This window comes from Cherax quadricarinatus, chromosome 28 (assembly GCF_038502225.1).
Source record: "Cherax quadricarinatus isolate ZL_2023a chromosome 28, ASM3850222v1, whole genome shotgun sequence".
In the NCBI taxonomy this organism is placed as follows: Eukaryota; Metazoa; Arthropoda; class Malacostraca; order Decapoda; family Parastacidae; genus Cherax; species Cherax quadricarinatus.
This window is the reverse complement of record NC_091319.1, coordinates 5,565,211-5,584,359: the sequence shown is the minus strand read 5'-3', so window position 1 is coordinate 5,584,359 and position 19,149 is coordinate 5,565,211. Positions and strand designations below refer to the sequence as shown.

Here is a 19,149-nt window from a genome sequence, read left to right as displayed (position 1 = left end):
TGGGGATTTTCTTTCTTTTTTGGGTCACCCTGCCTCGGTGGGAGACGGCCGACTTGTTGAAAAAAAAAAAAAAAAATATATATATATATATATATATATATATATATATATATATATATATATATATATATATATATATATATATATATATATATATATATATATATATATATATATATATATATATATATATATATATATATATATATATATATATATATATATATATATATATATATATATATATATATATATATATATATATTTTTTTTTTTTTTTTTCAACAAGTCAGTCGTCTCCCACCGAGGCAGGGTGACCCAAAAAAGAAAGAAAATCCCCAAAAAGAAAATACTTTCATCATCATTCAACACTTTCACCACACTTGCACATTATCACTGTTTTTGCAGAGGTGCTCAGAATACAACAGTCTAGAAGCATACACATATAAAGATACACAACATATCCCTCCAAACTGCCAATATCCCAAACCCCTCCTTTAAAGTGCAGGCATTGTACTTCCCATTTCCAGGACTCAAGTCCGACTATATGAAAATAACCGGTTTCCCTGAATCCCTTCACTAAATATTACCCTGCTCACACTCCAACAGATCGTCAGGTCCCAAGTACCATTCGTCTCCATTCACTCCTATCTAACACGCTCACGCACGCTTGCTGGAAGTCCAAGCCCCTTACCCACAAAACCTCCTTTACCCCCTCTCTCCAACCCTTTTGAGGACGACCCCTACCCCGCCTTCCTTTCCCTATAGATTTATATGCTTTCCATGTCATTCTACTTTGATCCATTCTCTCTAAATGACCAAACCACCTCAACAACCCCTCTTCTGCCCTCTGACTAATACTTTTATTAACTCCACACCTTCTCCTAATTTCCACACTCCGAATTTTCTGCATAATATTTACACCACACATTGCCCTTAAACAGGACATCTCCACTGCCTCCAACCGTCTCCTCGCTGCTGCATTTACCACCCAAGCTTCACACCCATATAAGAGTGTTGGTACTACTATACTTTCATACATTCCCTTCTTTGCCTCCATAGATAACGTTTTTTGACTCCACATATACCTCAATGCACCACTCACCTTTTTTCCCTCATCAATTCTATGATTAACCTCATCCTTCATAAATCCATCCGCCGACACGTCAACTCCCAAGTATCTGAAAACATTCACTTCTTCCATACTCCTCCTCCCCAATTTGATATCCAATTTTTCTTTATCTAAATCATTTGACACCCTCATCACCTTACTCTTTTCTATGTTCACTTTATATATGCTTGTATGTGCATGTGTAGTGTGACCTTAATGTAAGTAGAAGTAGCAAGACGTACCTGAAATCTTGCATGTTTATGAGACAGAAAGACCACCAATCCTTCCATCAAACACAACAATTACAGGCTTTCGTTTTACACTCACTTGGCAGGATGGAAGTACCACCCTGGGTGGTTGCTGTCTACCAACCTACTACCTAGGTTTACCTTATATAAGTGTACTGTGGTGAAAGTGTTGAATGATGATGAAAGTATTTTCTTTTTGGGGATTTTCTTTCTTTTTTGGGTCACCCTGCCCCGGTGGGAGACGGCCGACTTGTTGAAAAAAAAAAAAAAAAAAAAGTGTACTGTATAAGTGTTAGTAATAAAGGTAGAATTACTGACGATGGGGTAGGGGTCGTCCTCAAAAAGGTTGGAAGGAAGGGGTAAGGGAGGTTTTATGGGCGAGGGGCTTGGACTTCCAGCAGGCGTGCATGAGCGTGTTCCATAGGAGTTAATGGATACGAATGGTATTTGGGACCTGACGATCTGTTGGAGTGTGAGCAGGGTAATATTTAGTGAAGGGGTTCAGGGAAACCGGTTATTTTTATATAGCCTGACTTGAGTCTTGGAAATGGGAAGTACAATGCCTGCACTCTAAAGGAGGGGTTTCGGGATATTAGCAGTTTGGAGCGATATGTTGTGTATCTTTATACGCATATGCTTCTAAACTGTTGTGTTCTGAACACCTCTGCAAAAACAGCGATTATGTGTGAGTGAGGTGAAAGTGTTGAATGATGATGAAAGTATTTTCTGTTTGGGTCACCCTGCCTCGGTGGGAGATGGCCGACTTGTTAAAAAAAAAAAAAATGTCACATTAGTTGCACATGTTTCCTCTATAAATGTTTCCTGGTGATTGTTTTATCCAGTGTTTTACTTATTTACTTTCCATCATGATACTGATCTTGAGCAGTTGGGTTTCACATGATAGAGGTCAATGTTTTTTAAGGGTAGTCAATACATTTGCCCCTTATATAGAGTTTTGATACTGTTAAATTCCTTTAAGAGGTACTGTCAGTACTGTCTAGGCTCACCCATATTGGGCACCTCTGACCATTAGCCATGGAAGTCACTGAACAGCAGGTGTGCCAATCAGTTTTCATACTAAGCAAACCATGTGATGGAGGTTGTCAACACTTCTCAGTCTGATGATAAATGGATTTTTCTTTGGATAAGCCTACTTTGGTTGGATTACTATTTTTTTTTAACACGTCAGCCATCTCCCACCAAGGCAGGGTGACCCCAAAAAAATATGAAACACTTTCACCATCATTCACACATAATCACTGTCTTTGCAGAGGCACTCATACTATTATTATTTTTATATTCATGAAGGGAGTGTTAACCTATAGGGGGTTATACATCACCCAGGGAAATGGGAGGCATTCAGGTTCAATCCAGTAGAGGACAGATCCAATTCCTTGGATCAAGATCCCATCACTAATTTCAAGGAACCTCCCCTGAGGTGTGCCTTGGTTAGATGTAGATGAGATGTCAAAAATTAATTTAAAAAATGTTAACTACACAACGTTAACTTTTTATTTAATGCTATGTGCAGCTAGTTGTATTGAAGAGTGGATTGCTTATACTAAATGGTACAAATTATGAGAACCTTAATTCTCTTAGTTTTGAAAAAAAAAAAAAATGCTATTGGCCCCATTTTTTATATTTTTAATCTTGTTTACAGTGTTTTGTATATCATTTGTGTGCTCAGCACTTTATGACCTATACAAGTTTAGTAACATTTTTGGTGAATATTTTAATAATTCCTTTCTGCATATTTTTCCCAAGGTTAAATCAACATTCTATGTAAGCTATGAATAAGGGAAATTGTGCTTAATAAATGTTATTGTATTATTGACAAAACAGAACATTTTAATCTTCCAGAGCAGCCATGGTGATACAGGGAGTGGCACGAGTTGACACTTCATTTGTACAGACCCTAATAGAATTCAACACTGGTGCACAAACACAGCTCAACTTTATTTCTGACCTCGACTTTTATGAAGAAGTCATCATGTGCCTCCAGATGGTAAGTCAAAAACAAGTATATATGCAGCATACATATATATCTAGAAATGTATCATTTCATCAACATCGTTAACAGTGTGCCATTCATATCTAGAAATTAAGGGGAATCAGTAAGATACACTTATAGCTCCTTGAGAAGCTAGCTTAGCATACAAATTCAATCCCAGATGGAAATATACTTTTGGAGAAAGAGTTGCTAAGTTTAGAAATCATTAATTAGGTTATGGCCCCATGCCTGGTAGCTTTTGATACAATAGGATATTCATTCCTTCATATTTATTGAAACTATAAATTTTAATTGAAGTTTTGGTGGTCTATAAATCATTTAAGTATTTGTAGAGATTGTTTGTAAATATTTATTCTAGAAAAGGCAAAATGTCAAGGAATAATTTGAGTAATATAATTATCTTTTCAGGTGCAACCTAATTTTGAGGTGGTAAATAATGTGCGTAAATTGGAACGTATCCCTGGCAGTAATTATGTCCTCAGGAAGTATAAAAGAAAATTATCTCATGTGCCAGGTAAAACGTTTGTGATGAATAAGAAGAACACTGAACTCTGTAATAAGATGTTCAGTAAGTGAGTTATAATTTAATATGTAAATTTATTGTTATAGCATTGCTAATAAATTTAAGTATTTTGAGGTACTGTATTATTAAAGGACAATTTTTATTTAGTATATAAGAACTTTTCAAATGCGATGTGATATTTCGTATTAATTGTCCCTGATGTAAGATAGAGAAATGAGCAGTGCAATTTGTATATGCTTTGGTTCTATTTAATTTTGGAGAAGTTATAGTTAACAACATAGAGACCTTTTTAGTTTTGAGACCATTAAATATTTAAGATAATAAGAAGTGACAATGTTTTAGTAAAGGATAAAAAGATGTTATACTCTTCTTCAGGATATTACCTTATTATCAATAAAATTGTATTTTTTTTTTTTATGTTGGAACAGTTGTTTAATTTTATCTATATTATACTTTGACATATTTATTAAAAATTTCTTGTTATGTACACCACAATTTGCTGACTGATACTATGATTTTTGTACGAGACTTTTTTTTTTCTAGTCGAATCTAGTATCAGTTTCCTTGTTTACCAGAATTTTATTTTGGTATATGTAGATTATTTATTTTCTAAACTGTAATAAAAGATAATGAGCAGTTGTATTTACAAAAAATATTTTCTTGGAGTATTGTTTATGGTTTCTAGCATAACTGTATATTTCTCTCTCTACTTTTGTTGTTATCACACTATTGCTCTGTGATGAACGAAATATTTGAAGTGTTATTCACTAAACTAAAGAATTTTTATATGCTATAATAACTAAGGGCATTTTGCATTACACTTATTTAAATACTATGTAAGTTGTGTTGGAGCATTGTATTTGACATTTGAAAACACTGAGGAATTGCAATATACTTCTGAAAGACATTTTTATGTGTTACTGTAAAATTGTTGCCTGAGTGGTTGTGTATGCTTAGTAGCCCACCCTCAATCATCTGTGATAATTTCTCATTTTTTCAGTGTACCTCCATAGAACTCACTTAACAGTAACATAACCATGGAAACCATGACAGTAACAGGCTTGGTAGATGCATGAAGTTGTAGCTACATTAGCATTATAAATAAGGGACATCAGTAATGTAAGAGTCCACATAACTCAAAAGTCTATCACCTATACATCCTCAGCTTAATAACAATGCTCAAAAGATTATATTCCTGGTGAAGTGCTAAATACTCTGAGGACATATTGCTTGTAGAATGGAGATGAAAAGGTTTGATACAAGGAAGGGAGGGTAATTCCAACTTCTTGGATCAGCAGCCCTTCAGCACTGAGGCATCCCCTTCCCCTTCAAGGGAATGTGCACAAGAAATATAGCTTTCACTGCTTTCAGATTTTAAAGCACACTAGATACAGATGAACTGTTTTTGAAAAAATGACATCAAAACTGCTAAATGCAGTTTTCCATCACATAACTAAATGAAATATAAAATGATTATTTTTCTTTTTCCAAAATAAGTGAAATTTTATAAGGACAAAAAAAAAATTTAATGCACAATCTTCAATAAAAGTCTTTAGTATCAACTGTGATGCATCTACAAATAAATTTTGTGTCAATATAGAGGCTGAAAGCTGTATACTAAATTAATTACTGTATCTCTTGACAATCAAATGTTCTTGTGCCTTTCAATTATGCCTTGTTAGTAAACATTTTATATTTAAAAAACACTCACGGTAATATTGTATAACTACATTTCATTGTTGTAATGTTGTGTACCAGTTTCATAGTGATATATTTTTTCAATTGCTCTTTTGTTAAGCAAACATGGCAGTCTACTAAACAATGATCTTTGTTGTATACAGTACTGGCAGGTACTATATGAATCATTTCTAGCAATTCATCAAAGTAAAAACTGTTTGTGCCAACATGCACTTTTACATATACACAAGTCATGTACAGTATATGGAATGAAACTGTATATATTTTTTTGATCAGGGAGTTAGAAGATGAATGCTTAGTTGTTGCCTCATTTTCTAATTAGTTGTTAGCATAACCTGTAATAATTGATCTTTCCCTATTGTTGAAATAAAGGACTTGTTTAAACTTCTAGTTTATTTAACATTTTGTTCATTGTAAAATATTTTATATTATTATTGACAGTTCATATGCAAAAATATACTGGTATTGATCTGAATAACTACTAATCAAAGCCCATCCTTACTCAGGATTATACAATACTACATATGTCTGAGCATCTAGCAGACATGTGATAGTGTTAGAGTGGAGTGTAGACAAGTGCTTCTTGGTACTTGAAGTTATGTTGGTGTGTGTGTGTGTGTGTGTGTGCAAGGTAACATTTATGAAGGATTCAGGTGAACCAGTTAACTGAACTTTAGTTGTGGAGTTGGGATGCTTTGAGATATTTGATATCTGCACACTTGTGGCAAGAAAGCTATTGAATTAATGCCCCTCAAGGAATGTTCCTTGATACTGGTGGGAGGCTCTTAATTAGAAAAATGGAACTTTTTCTCCTCTTCCTTGGATCAAACCTGACTGCCTCCAATTCTGCAGGCACTGTATGACTCCTATAAGTTCAGTAGTTCTCTTAAATGTAAAAATAATAATGATAATAAAACTTGTTGAATGTACAAGCCTCTACACTCAACACTTCCCTTATCCCTTCCAACCCTTCGTGGGATGACCCATACCTCTTCCCTTTCCCAGATTTATATGTCCTAGTCATCCTTTTTGCTTCATCCTTTCTAAATGTCCAAACCACCTGTATAACCCTGTGCTTCATTGTGAACATTTGATCTACAAATCCCCCTACAATCCTAAAACCTTGTTCATGTTCACTTCTACTCTCTGGCTTAATTATAATTTTTTCATAAACATCTTTACCATACACTTTACCAGGTATACTCAACAGGCTTCTTTCTTTCTTTCAACACACCGGCCATATCCCACTGAGGCGGGGTGGCCCAAAAGGAAAAATGAAAGTTTCTCCTTTTACATTTAGTAATATATACAGGAGAAGGGGTTACTAGCCCCTTGCTCCTGGCATTTTAGTTGCCTCTTACAACACGCATGGCTTACGGAGGAAGAATTTTAGTCCACTTCCCCATGGAGAAAAGAGGAAATAAACAAGAACAAGAACTAGAAAGAAAATAGAAGAAAACCCAGAGAGGTTGTTACAAAAAACGCGATTCTAAAAGCTTAGAGATCTCCAGTGAATACTAGAAAGGACTCCCCTTTTAGCATCCAGCCTGTTACTGGGTTTTTGTAACAAGTAGTCAGTATCCTTGTCCAATTATCCATTAGAATTCAGTATTATTCAATAGTGCTTCAGGATTACAACTGGTAGGCTACTAACTAGAGAAATTAAAATTTAATAAATTTATTAATCATTAAGTTGTCTAGAGGTATATTATCAAATTAAATTAATCACAGCAATCAAAATAAAATCAATCTCTCGAGTTCAATATTATTGTGCTGAAAGCACATATCACATTTATAATTCTTAAGTACCGTCTGGTACATTAACATTTAATAAGATATTACAAATATGTACAAGTAAGTGTGTATGTGTGTAAGTGCTCTAAGTAGTTCGCTATGTCTCATGACTCGACTAGACTTAAACAAGTGACTGACAAAGTCCTCAAATAAAATAACTTCTTGACCGACTGGCAACCCGAACAATCTGCTTGAACAATGAAAAGAATGCTAAGCCCAATAGCAATGCAATATGCGACTGCGACACAGAATCAGGAACAGGGAGATAATATAACGACACTAAGTAGGGACCATCAGCAGATCCTCCACAAAAGTTACAAAACTCCCATACTACTGAATCTAAGTTCAGCATAGGAAAAACCCGACTGTGACAATACACAGAAACCAGTACAAAATTAGGTCAGAAGCTATAGCTTAGGACCTGAGATGCTCAGAGTGTCTAAGCGACACAACCTCAGTACAACGTCGAAAATCACTAAGTCTATACAATGTTCTGTGAACAGAGTTCTACAGAACTAACAAGAATAATGAGACAGACAATCTGTCCAACCACCAAGCGAGTCTAGAGCAGACTGAATACTTCACGAGAGGTGAGGACACCCCCCCTCGATCACGTGATAGCCCCGTGGACAGCACAGCTCAGAAGCCGGCAGTATAATGAGCGACAAGCGATAATTACAGTAGTTTGACAATCAAGACTTGAACTGAGCACATATTATGTACATCCTAACAACATAAGTCAAATAACAATATAACAGTCAAATAATAATATAAAGTCATACATTTACGATTTAGCTATTATCGCAAATATAAGCAATGTAAAATTAAATGAAAAGGTAATATACATTATATATATACATAATAATCATTGTAACCCATTCAGGGGTTGCAACAGAGGTGTGTATATATATGCTTGTACATGTATGTGTAGTGTGACCTAAGTGTAAGTAGAAGTAGCAAGACATACCTGAAATCTTGCATGTTTATGAGACAAACAAAAGACACCAGCAATCCTACCATCGTGTAAAACAATTACAGGCTTTCGTTTTACACTCACTTGGCAGGACGGTAGTACCTCCCTGGGTGGTTGCTGTCTACCAACCTACTACCTATAACTCAACAGGCTTATTTTCCTGTAATTCTGAACTGTGATATTGGCAGCCTTCTGGCAAGACAGTAAGTGAATGAGTAACAGTGAAAGTGCTTTCTTCTTTGTTCGTTACCCTACCTTGGTGGTGTTTAAACTAGTGATATGATATTTACTTAATCTTCTTTGTCATGATGCTGAAACTCAGCATCATTGTCCAATATAAGAGAGAAGCAGAGAACACCACCAAGATAGCAGTGTCCATAGCTGGGATAAAAATAATGCGAGTAGTGAAGCAGAGTATGCAGGCAGCACAGCGGGCAGTTTCTACCACTGGTGCCCATGGCCATCTATCAAACAGTGCTGACATCACGCTCACAGTCACGCACACAAAAATGATAACTGAGAAGACTGTAGAGGAAGGCACCATCTGAAAAATATTAAATTTATTATACTATACGTATAACATTAATAATGACATTTCTTTTGTTGAGGTGGTTTGGTCATTTAGAGAGGATGGAGAAAATAGGATAACTTGGAGGATGTGTAAATCTGTAGTGGAGGGGTAGGGATCATAACAGGAAAGGATGGAGGAAGAGGGTAACAGGTTTTGTGTGCAAGGGGCTTGGACATACAGCAGGCATATGTGAGTGTGTTAGGAGTGAATGGAGACAAGTGTTTTTTTTGGGACCTGACAAGCTGTTGGGGTGTGAGTAGGGTAATATTTTTTGAAGGGATTCAGGGAAACTGGTTAGCCGGACTTGAGTCCTGGAGGTGGGAAGTACAATGCTTGCACTTTAAAGGAGGGCTTAGGGATATTTGCTGTTTAGAGTGACATCTAAATGTATCTCTGCACCTCTGTAAAGACAGTCATAGTGTGAATGATGGTGAAAGTGTTTTTTTTTTTTGGGGGGGGGGTTACCTTGCCTTGGTGGCAGACAGCCAGTGTGTTAAAAAAAAAAAAAACTTCATCTTGAACACACAAACTCCTCCACACGCAGACAAACTCCTCCATGGAGGTGGCAGTAGAGAAGCAAGACATGGAGGTGGCAGTCGAGAAATAAGACATGGAGGTGGCAGTAGGGAAACAAGACATGCTGGTGAGGTGCTCTTGATCTAGGGAATTGGATCTGTGCTCCAGTTCCATGAACTGAGCCTGAATACCTTCCATCCCCACCCCCCACATGTGCTGTATATTCTTATGGGTTTAGCACTCCCCTCATGATTATAATAATTATAATCAAGGATTGGAGGTATCTTTCCTATTGATTCTAACCTAATTATTTCTTTTTCCTCAAGCACTGAATGACCCCTATGGATTTAGTGCTTGCCCTTGAATACAGTATCGAACCGGTTAGAATAATGAATCTTAAAACATATGTAGCAATAAATGATGGAAATGTGTAGGGCTTGATACTTGCTGCCCTTGTTCACCTAGCAGTGAGTAGGTATCGAGTAGTCACCTATATGCGGTTGCAGAGGTCAAGTTTTAGCTCCTGGCCCTGCCTCTTCACTGGTCACTACTAGCTTCACTCTCCTAACTTTAAGAGCCTTATCATTCCTTTTCTTTAAACTATGTATGGATTCTGCTTTTATCACTCCACTGTCCTGACCTTTCCACTTCCTGCCCACCCTAAAGCTGAAGAAATACTTCCTAATATCCACGTGACTCATTTGTGGTGTCAACTTCCAGCTGTGCCCTCGTGTTCCTGTTTCCCACCTCTTGAACAATCTGTTCCTGTTCGCTCTAATAATTCCTCTCAGGATTTTGTACAGTGATATTAAATCTTCTGTCCACTAATGTTATTAGGTTTGGTTCCCTTTACAGTTCCTCTCAAATGTAGGTAGTATATTTTAGATTGGACTGAGATTTGAAATGAGCTGATGCCAGATAACAGTTACAATGTGCCCTCGTGTTCCTGTTTCCCACCTCTTGAACAATCTGTTCCTGTTCGCTCTAATAATTCCTCTCAGGATTTTGTACAGTGATATTAAATCTTCTGTCCACTAATGTTATTAGGTTTGGTTCCCTTTACAGTTCCTCTCAAATGTAGGTAGTATATTTTAGATTGGACTGAGATTTGAAATGAGCTGATGCCAGATAACAGTTACAAGTCTGTAAATTCAACTGTGCATAAAAGTAAGTCAAAACTATCACTATATAAGTACTTTATAAGAGAAAGTAGAGAATGACATCTCACCATGTAATGGGACACTGTCCAGTGCTGAGCCAGAAGTGCCAATGCTAGGTGTGAAACGATATAAAGAAACATCCACAGGGACATCCGAGGATCATACTTGACCCTAGGAGCCTTGACGTCGGTGAAGGTGCTAGGGTCTCCCAGGCGGGGCATCCCCGGAGTCCAGCCGGGACCATAGAACAAGGCCTTCAGTGAGTCTCCCCAGGTGCTCATGCTCCTCGCCTTACGGTACACCTCCACGAAGTAGAAGAACTGTGAAGTAAATTTTCTCTAGAAGAAACCTACATCCATTTAGGTTTTCTATTCATACAATGAAATTTAAAATTTTCGGCCGTTTCCCACAAAAATGAGGTGACCCAAAGGAGGACACAGTCACTATCACTCATTCCCTATCTTCCTTAACTAGTATCAAGCCTTGATACCAGTGAAGGGTTCTTGATCCAAATAAGTGGAACTAACCTCCCTATTCTTGGTTCAAATCTGACTTCCTTTTATTACCCTGGTACTACCTGGAGAGTATTCAGGGGATCAACGCCCCCGCGGCCCGGTCCATGACCAGGATCCCTATGGATTTAGCAGTCTCTTTGAATTTAATAATATTCCCTATGTCTTTCCAGAAATGCTCGTGCATCACACTTGCAATGACACACTGAACTGCAACATTTCATCTTGCTCTATATAATTTTAACATCTGATAATATCCAATTTCACAAGCTTGTTTTACTTCAATTTAACTATAATACAGAGTAGTACTTTGCCTACAATGCTGCGAGTGCTACAGCTTTAAACTACAACATATAAAAATAAGTTCTCAGTGTTATGAAATCAAAATATTGGTTTATAATCCAGGAGTGACCGACTGATTGAGAAATTATCAGGAAACAATGTCCTCAAGGGAAGTGCACCGATACCAGTGGGAGTCCTTGATCACAGGAAGTGCATCTCTTCTCTTGAATCACCCATCAAGGGTGATGGCGAGGGGCTCTTGATCTAGGGAATTGGATCTGTGCTCCAGTTCCCCGAATTGAGCCTACCCTGAATGCCTTCCACTCCCCCTCCCACAGGCGCTGTATAATCCCTACGGGTTTAGCGCTCTCTCGTGATTATAATAATTCTCTTGAATCTACCCTGACTGCTTCCCATTCAACAAGCGCTGTGTGACCCCTGCGAGTTTAGCGCTTTCCTACTGATTAACAGTAACAATAATTATAATAATCATAATAAAACAAGCATATAATAATTCACAAATAAAGATAAACAGATTAGAAACCTCAGTTTCAAAAATACTGTTAACATTAGTTTACTCTCAGCTGTGATGCTGAAGGACTTTTGTTCCAGGGAGGTGGTTACTCCTAACGTTCCTTGGATCAAAATTGAATACTTCCCCATCCTGACGTGCTGCATGAGTCCTACGGATTTAGTGTTTTCCCATTATATATTAGTAATAATTATATAGTTAATAATAATTATATAGTAATAATTATATAGCATTAATAATTATATAGTAATAATTATAATATGAGTCAGCCAATAATTCTTTTGCAAACTGTTAACTTTGGGAGATATTAGCAACAAAATTATTTTTTTTTATGGGAAGTGGAATGTATTTGGTAAGACATGAGGTAAATCTGAAAGTCAGCCAATCAGCGGTTAGTATCAGGTCACGTGACTTGCCGGGTAGGTGAAGTATATAGTTCCAATAATACCAAACACCAGAACAATATCTCTCGAGTGTAATGCAACCGAATTGACACTTAGACGCCAAAATTTCTCAAACTTGGTGGACAAGACGAATGTGCAGAACTACAATGTGAGCAGTGTTGCTTAACTATTCAGTTGGGTTGGATTTGGTTACTTTAGGTTGGATTTGTTTGGGTTACGTTAGATTAAGTAGGGCACATTGCTGGTATATTATTATTATAATCGAAAGGAGGAGCTAAACTGGTATAAACCTTGGTAATTAATACCGACAAGTTGGTTTAGAAAAAACATGTAAGCAAACACTAGGACACAGAAAACGTTGAATCTGAAATGTTTATTTCTCTGTAGAGATTAAAATGGGTTAGGTTAGGTAAGGTTCGTCAGGAAACAGGACAAATGTTTCCTGACGCGGGTCTTAGTCAGATGATGACCCGCTTTTGGTCATCTGACCGAGGCCTTCCGCTGGCTTACCGGTCCACCCCTTTAAAAATTATTGTCATTTATAACCATTGTTATATGACTTCAGCAATTTTATATTAAAATGGGTGGTTTACATATAAAATAATTACAAAGGCCACTAGCATGCCTAGGCATTTCGGGTAATCATAATTTTTATTTATATTACAAATGATTAAATGGATTTACTTACAATAGTGAGGTAGTTCAATTTACAAATGATTAAATAGATTTACGTACAATAGTGAGGTAGTTCAGAACATTTAAGAATATAACAATTTGTAAAATTAGTGCTGTATAGCCCTTGTGGCTTAGCGCTTCTTTTGATTATAATAATAATTGTAAAATTAGTATGGAGAATGGTTTTGTCTTGGCATGATACAGTCTCCATTAAAGCTCTTATGAAACCAAAGAAAGCTACAGACCTGGTGCCAGATTACGTTGTAGGTCTGAGGCTGGTTGGTAAGTCCGTATACAATCTCCTCGTTGTTTCTCTCGGCTTCGAAAGTGCCAAAAAAGCGGTCCCAGATGACGAGCACACTGCCGTAGTTCTTATCCAGACACCACTTGTTGGCTCCTGAGGGCACAGTGATAACCAAAATGATTTTTAAGATGTTTCTAACTTTTAATGGTAGGTCTACGTCCAGGATTAACTAAACTGTGATGCTTTAGTCGCCCTCAATCTGTAAGCAAGTTTATTCAGGTATACATAAATACAGTTATATAGATTATCATACATAGCAGCATACGTGTAGAGAACCTAGGATAACCCAAAAATGTCAGACTTGACTTATATCCATTGGGGTCCTTTGCTTATTTCTTGAGGATACATTCACAATGATCTTGATCATTTCACAGTCTATTACCCGGAGTTTACCTGGAGAGAGTTCCGGGGGTCAACGCCCCCGCGGCCCGGTCCGTGACCAAGCCTCCTGGTGGATCAGAGCCTGATCAACCAGGCTGTTACTGCTGGCTGCACGCAAACCAACGTACGAGCCACAGCCCGGCTGGTCAAGAACCGACTTTAGGTGCTTGTCCAGTGCCAGCTTGAAGACTGCCAGGGGTCTGTTGGTAATCCCCCTTATGTATGCTGGGAGGCAGTTGAACAGTCTCGGGCCCCTGACACTTATTGTATGGTCTCTTAACGTGCTAGTGACACCCCTGCTTTTCATTGGGGGATGTTGCATCGTCTGCCAAGTCTTTTGCTTTCGTAGTGAGTGATTTTCGTGTGCAAGTTCGGTACTAATCCCTCTAGGATTTTCCAGGTGTATATAATCATGTATCTCTCCCGCCTGCGTTCCAGGGAATACAGGTTTAGGAACCTCAAGCGCTCCCAGTAATTGAGGTGTTTTATCTCCGTTATGCGCGCCGTGAAGGTTCTCTGTACATTTTCTAGGTCAGCAATTTCACCTGCCTTGAAAAGTGCTGTTAGTGTGCAGCAATATTCCAGCCTAGATAGAACAAGTGACCTGAAGAGTGTCATCATGGGCTTGGCCTCCCTAGTTTTGAAGGTTCTCATTATCCATCCTGTCATTTTTCTAGCAGATGCGATTGATACAATGTTATGGTCCTTGAAGGTGAGATCCTCCGACATGATCACTCCCAGGTCTTTGACGTTGGTGTTTCGCTCTATTTTGTGGCCAGAATTTGTTTTGTACTCTGATGAAGATTTAATTTCCTCGTGTTTACCATATCTGAGTAATTGAAATTTCTCATCGTTGAACTTCATATTGTTTTCTGCAGCCCACTGAAAGATTTGGTTGATGTCCGCCTGGAGCCTTGCAGTGTCTGCAATGGAAGACACTGTCATGCAGATTCGGGTGTCATCTGCAAAGGAAGACACGGTGCTGTGGCTGACATCCTTGTCTATGTCGGATATGAGGATGAGGAACAAGATGGGAGCGAGTACTGTGCCTTGTGGAACAGAGCTTTTCACCGTAGCTGCCTCGGACTTTACTCTGTTGACGACTACTCTCCGTGTTCTGTTAGTGAGGACATTATAGATCCATCGACCGACTTTTCCTGTTATTCCTTTAGCACGCATTTTGTGCGCTATTACGCCATGGTCACACATGTCGAAGGCTTTTGCAAAGTCTGTATATATTACATCTGCATTCTTTTTGTCTTCTAGTGCATCTAGGACCTTGTCGTAGTGATCCAATAGTTGAGACAGACAGGAGCGACCTGTTCTAAACCCATGTTGCCCTGGGTTGTGTAACTGATGGGTTTCTAGATGGGTGGTGATCTTGCTTCTTAGGACCCTTTCAAAGATATTTATGATATGGGATGTTAGTGCTATCGGTCTGTAGTTCTTTGCTGTTGCTTTACTGCCCCCTCTGTGGAGTGGGGCTGTCTGTTGTTTTTAATAACTGTGGGACGACCCCCGTGTTCATGCTCCCTCTCCATAGGATGGAAAAGGCTCGTGATAGGGGCTTCTTGCAGTTCTTGATGAACACGGAGTTCCATGAGTCTGGCCCGGGGCAGAATGCATGGGCATGTCATTTATCGCCTGTTCGAAGTCATTTGGCGTCAGGATAACATCGGATAGGCTTGTGTTAACCAAATTCTGTGGCTCTCATAAAAAATTCATTTTGATCTTCGACTCTCAGTCTGGTTAGCGGCTTGCTAAAAACTGAGTCATATTGGGACTTGAGTAGCTCACTCATTTTCTTGCTATCATCTGTGTAGGACCCATCTTGTTTAAGTAGGGGCCCAATACTGGACGTTGTTCTCGACTTTGATTTGGCATAGGAGAAGAAATACTTCAGGTTTCTTTCGATTTCATTTATGGCTTTTAGTTCTTCCCGCGATTCCTGACTCCTATAAGATTCCTTTAGCTTAAGTTCGATGCTTGCTATTTCTCTGACCAGTGTCTCCCTACGCATTTCAGATATATTGACCTCTTTTAGCCGCTCTGTTATTCTTTTCCGTCGCCTGTAAAGGGAGCGCCTGTCTCTTTCTATTTTACATCTACTCCTCCTTTTTCATAGAGGAATAAGCCTTGTGCATACATCGAGTGCCACCAAGTTAATCTGTTCTAGGCATAAGTTAGGGTCTGTGTTATTGAAAGTATTACTACAGTATCCCATCAAGGGAGGTTCCTTGACGCTGTGAGGGGGCTTTTCATCTGGGGAATTGGATCTGTGCTCCAGTTCCCTGAGTTAAACCTGAATACCTTCCATCCCCCCCCCTACAGGCGCTGTATAATCCCTACGGGTTTAGCTCTCCCCTATGATTAAAATAATATTGCATAGTATGTGTGACCTATTCACTTGCAATGAGCAGAGAATGAGTCTAACGTACGGGAAGTCGAGGTGTGATCTGACCTCCAAGGGTGACATCCCTCCCAGGAGTGACATCCTTCCCAGGAGTGACATCCTTCCCAGTAGTGATCTAACTACAGTGTTTTGTCGACATTTCCACTGACTTTGGTGCAAATTACTCTGATGAAATTAATTGCCCCTCAGAAAAGTTGAACTGACGCAGCTGAGACCGATTCTACAACCTGCCTCTTTTATATAATTATCAGACTTAAACAATACTTTGTATTCATATTCGTTACTCATGACAGAATACAGCACTGCTTTCATTGCCTGTTCTAACATTAATAAACTTCTAACACTTATTCAAACTTCTACCGGTATTTGCTTCATCTACATATATTTTTTCCGTGTAAAGACTAACAATTTGTTCATCTCTCTATGGTAGATCAAGTTCATTACTTCAAATTATCTATAGTGCCGTAGCTCAGTACTTACCGTGATGCACACGGTGATGAGAGGGTGTTATAAAGAACCATTCTATTGGACCAAGATTGCCCACCAACTCTGTGTGAAGCCAAAATTGGAATAGGTAGTTGAAGGCGATGTGAACGGCGATGGTAGGGAGCGGTAAGCCTAGTAGTGCCAGGGGATAGTAGAAAGCAAGATTGGTAGCTCGCTGAAATACTGAGTTCCGCATAGCCGTTCCAAAATTGTAGTCCTCTGAAGAATGGTGGACCTGATGTATAGCCCACAGGATATTCAGTTCTGAGAGTGGGTAAAACTAAATTAAATTTGTATTTTGTGGTTAAGAACTTATTGATGTAAAGTTAGTAATTCTTGTGAAAATCAGCTTTGATTTTAAAAATAAAACTAAATTTGGTCTGCAGTTTTTTCTATTTTGGTAGGTAATGATTATTTTATTTATAAAGCCAGCAGTTTGTAATCTTGAGTGGAATGTATTCTAGCATTACGATCAACATTTAATAGACTACCATTCTAACATTGCTACGCCGGCTTTTTGTATCCAGTGCGTCAACACAGCGTTTCTCATACCGTGGTTAGCCCTGTGGATCCAGTAATAGCAGAAGTCAATGCCTGTGAAGGCACCGAGCCATGTGTAAGGTGAGTCCCAGGGCAAGTCCCATAACCGGAACTTGAAGATCCAGTCGTAGCCTATCAACGAAGCTCCAGTCACTACCAGCCTGGGGCAAATTACAAAATCACAGTGCAAAAATGAGCATAGGCACATTTAGCTGTCAGGCACCTCTGGTTCTGTATAACGATTGTATTGTAGGCTATAGCTACAGGTACAAGCAATGGATTTGATTCCCAACCAGAAGTACCCGTGGTCGAGCCCTGAGCGAGACGAGACATACTGGCAAGTCTCAATCTGTTACCTAGTAGTAGATACCTAGCTAGGAGTTTATCCACTGATGTGGGTCGCATCCTAGGATAGCTGATTCACGCATAGGAAGGTTTCCAGGGGAAACAAAATTTTGCAGGGGGCACAATTATTTCCAGGAGGCATAATAGCTTTCAGGGGGCACAATGATTTCTAAGAGGAGGCAAGGGTGTCCAGGGACCACAAGGATTTTCAGGGAGCACAAGAATTTCTGAGGAAGGCAAAGGTTTCCAGAGCGCATGGACGTTGAGAAGGAAGCATGGGTTTCCAGGCAGACTCCATCCACGCATGGGTCAACTAAGGACTAACGGAAATAAGCCGCTGCTTATTTCTTGGGATTAACTCACGATAGCCCGCCAATGCCAAGTAGTCTTTATTTTCATTGGGGTCCTGCTTCCCCAGGATGTGCCCAGAACACTGGACTAAGTGGACCGCGGGTGTAAGATTAAAATTTTTATATTTAATGAAGCGCTAAACCTCACGGATAATAATCCTTAAAAAGTAATCTTTTTCTTCGACATATCTGCTATATAGCCTTACAGCATATATGGGTTAATAACCTAGGATAAAAAAAAAGCAGTAAAGCATATTTCCATTGGGATCCTAAGTCCACTTCCTAAGATAAAACCCACGTGTACTGAACACCTAGGGGTAATATGAGACTTACCCATACATCTCACCTCACACAGGATTTGAATCCGGATTCTTTTGGTTGTGAGCCGAATACCTCAGTCACTGATAATACAACTCAATTAAGAGAACACGTCTGTAGTAATTTCTTACGTGGGAACTTCACTGAAGAGAGCACAGCCGAGGGACGAATTCAACTGACCAAGTCTCGTAGGTTTGCCCAGCATGTAAAGAACAGTGAACTCCAAAAATGTGATGAACAACATAAGCGGAATTGCCTGAAATACGAAAACAATATTAACATGCATTATTATCATTATTATTAGTAGTAGTAGTAGTAGCTGTAATAGTAGTACTAGCAATAGTAGTAATAGTGGTAATAGCAGTAGTTACGAAGAGTTAAAAGTAAAGATATTGGTGGGCGGTACATACAGAATGGAGGTAAATAGGCATAAATACAACGTGAAGTAGATAAGACAAGAAACAGTAAAGTCAACGAGCAGTGATAAGAGTTAGGAAAAAAAACTTATTACTAACCTTTTCTCCCATTCGTTTTATGATTTCATACCTCTTATGCTCACACACGCACACTTGTTACTGGCCACGAACCAATCGTAAAGAGATTTAACACGCTAAATTTATCTTTCACGGTCGGAAAAATAACAAAAAGCATATCGGGATACATACATACATACACACACGCATACACACATATAAGGCAATGTTTTCGTACCAGCAATAGGAACAAGAAGCCACAGATGTGAATTGAGATAAAAAGAAAAATATAGTGGCTTCGCTGGTATCGTCCTCAGCTTACACACTGAGGGTCTGAGTTAGATCTCCGGCACGGGTGAAACGTTGGGCATGTTTCCTTATCCTGCCCCAGTTCGCCTAGCAGCAAGTAGATACCTGGGTGTTAGCCGATTATTGTGGTCGCATCCTGTGCGACAAGATTAATTTAGGCTGCTTGAAATGCTCTACAAAACCAAGGACTTTCTATAAAACCATGCCAATAATGTCAACTA

General features: G+C 38.7%; 2 protein-coding genes and 1 long non-coding RNA gene across 8 annotated transcripts in view; 2 read left to right on the top strand and 1 right to left on the bottom strand.

Annotated features, from left to right (window-relative positions):
• Mtp (microsomal triacylglycerol transfer protein) overlaps positions 1-5,974 on the top strand; it is a 95,703-nt gene extending 89,729 nt beyond the window's left edge. For all 3 annotated transcript variants that reach the window (XM_070089345.1, XM_070089346.1, XM_070089344.1), the window contains 2 exons: positions 3,219-3,363; positions 3,778-5,974. In XM_070089345.1, coding sequence (XP_069945446.1) covers positions 3,219-3,363; positions 3,778-3,945 — 313 coding nt within the window. In that variant the 3' untranslated portion in view covers positions 3,946-5,974. The remainder of the gene's footprint in view (positions 1-3,218; positions 3,364-3,777) is intronic.
• LOC128693239 (alkylglycerol monooxygenase) overlaps positions 3,622-19,149 on the bottom strand; it is a 38,945-nt gene continuing 23,417 nt past the window's right edge. For all 4 annotated transcript variants that reach the window (XM_053782780.2, XM_053782781.2, XM_053782783.2 and 1 more), the window contains 6 exons: positions 18,278-18,402; positions 17,146-17,294; positions 16,588-16,857; positions 13,255-13,406; positions 10,673-10,924; positions 3,622-8,901 (listed from right to left, as the gene is read on the bottom strand). In XM_053782780.2, coding sequence (XP_053638755.1) covers positions 8,644-8,901; positions 10,673-10,924; positions 13,255-13,406; positions 16,588-16,857; positions 17,146-17,294; positions 18,278-18,402 — 1,206 coding nt within the window. In that variant the 3' untranslated portion in view covers positions 3,622-8,643. The remainder of the gene's footprint in view (positions 8,902-10,672; positions 10,925-13,254; positions 13,407-16,587; positions 16,858-17,145; positions 17,295-18,277; positions 18,403-19,149) is intronic.
• Positions 11,314-19,149, top strand: part of LOC128693243 (uncharacterized) — a 70,166-nt gene continuing 62,330 nt past the window's right edge. Inside the window, exon 1 of the long non-coding RNA XR_008407696.2 lies at positions 11,314-12,482. This is a non-coding gene — a long non-coding RNA (uncharacterized lncRNA). The remainder of the gene's footprint in view (positions 12,483-19,149) is intronic.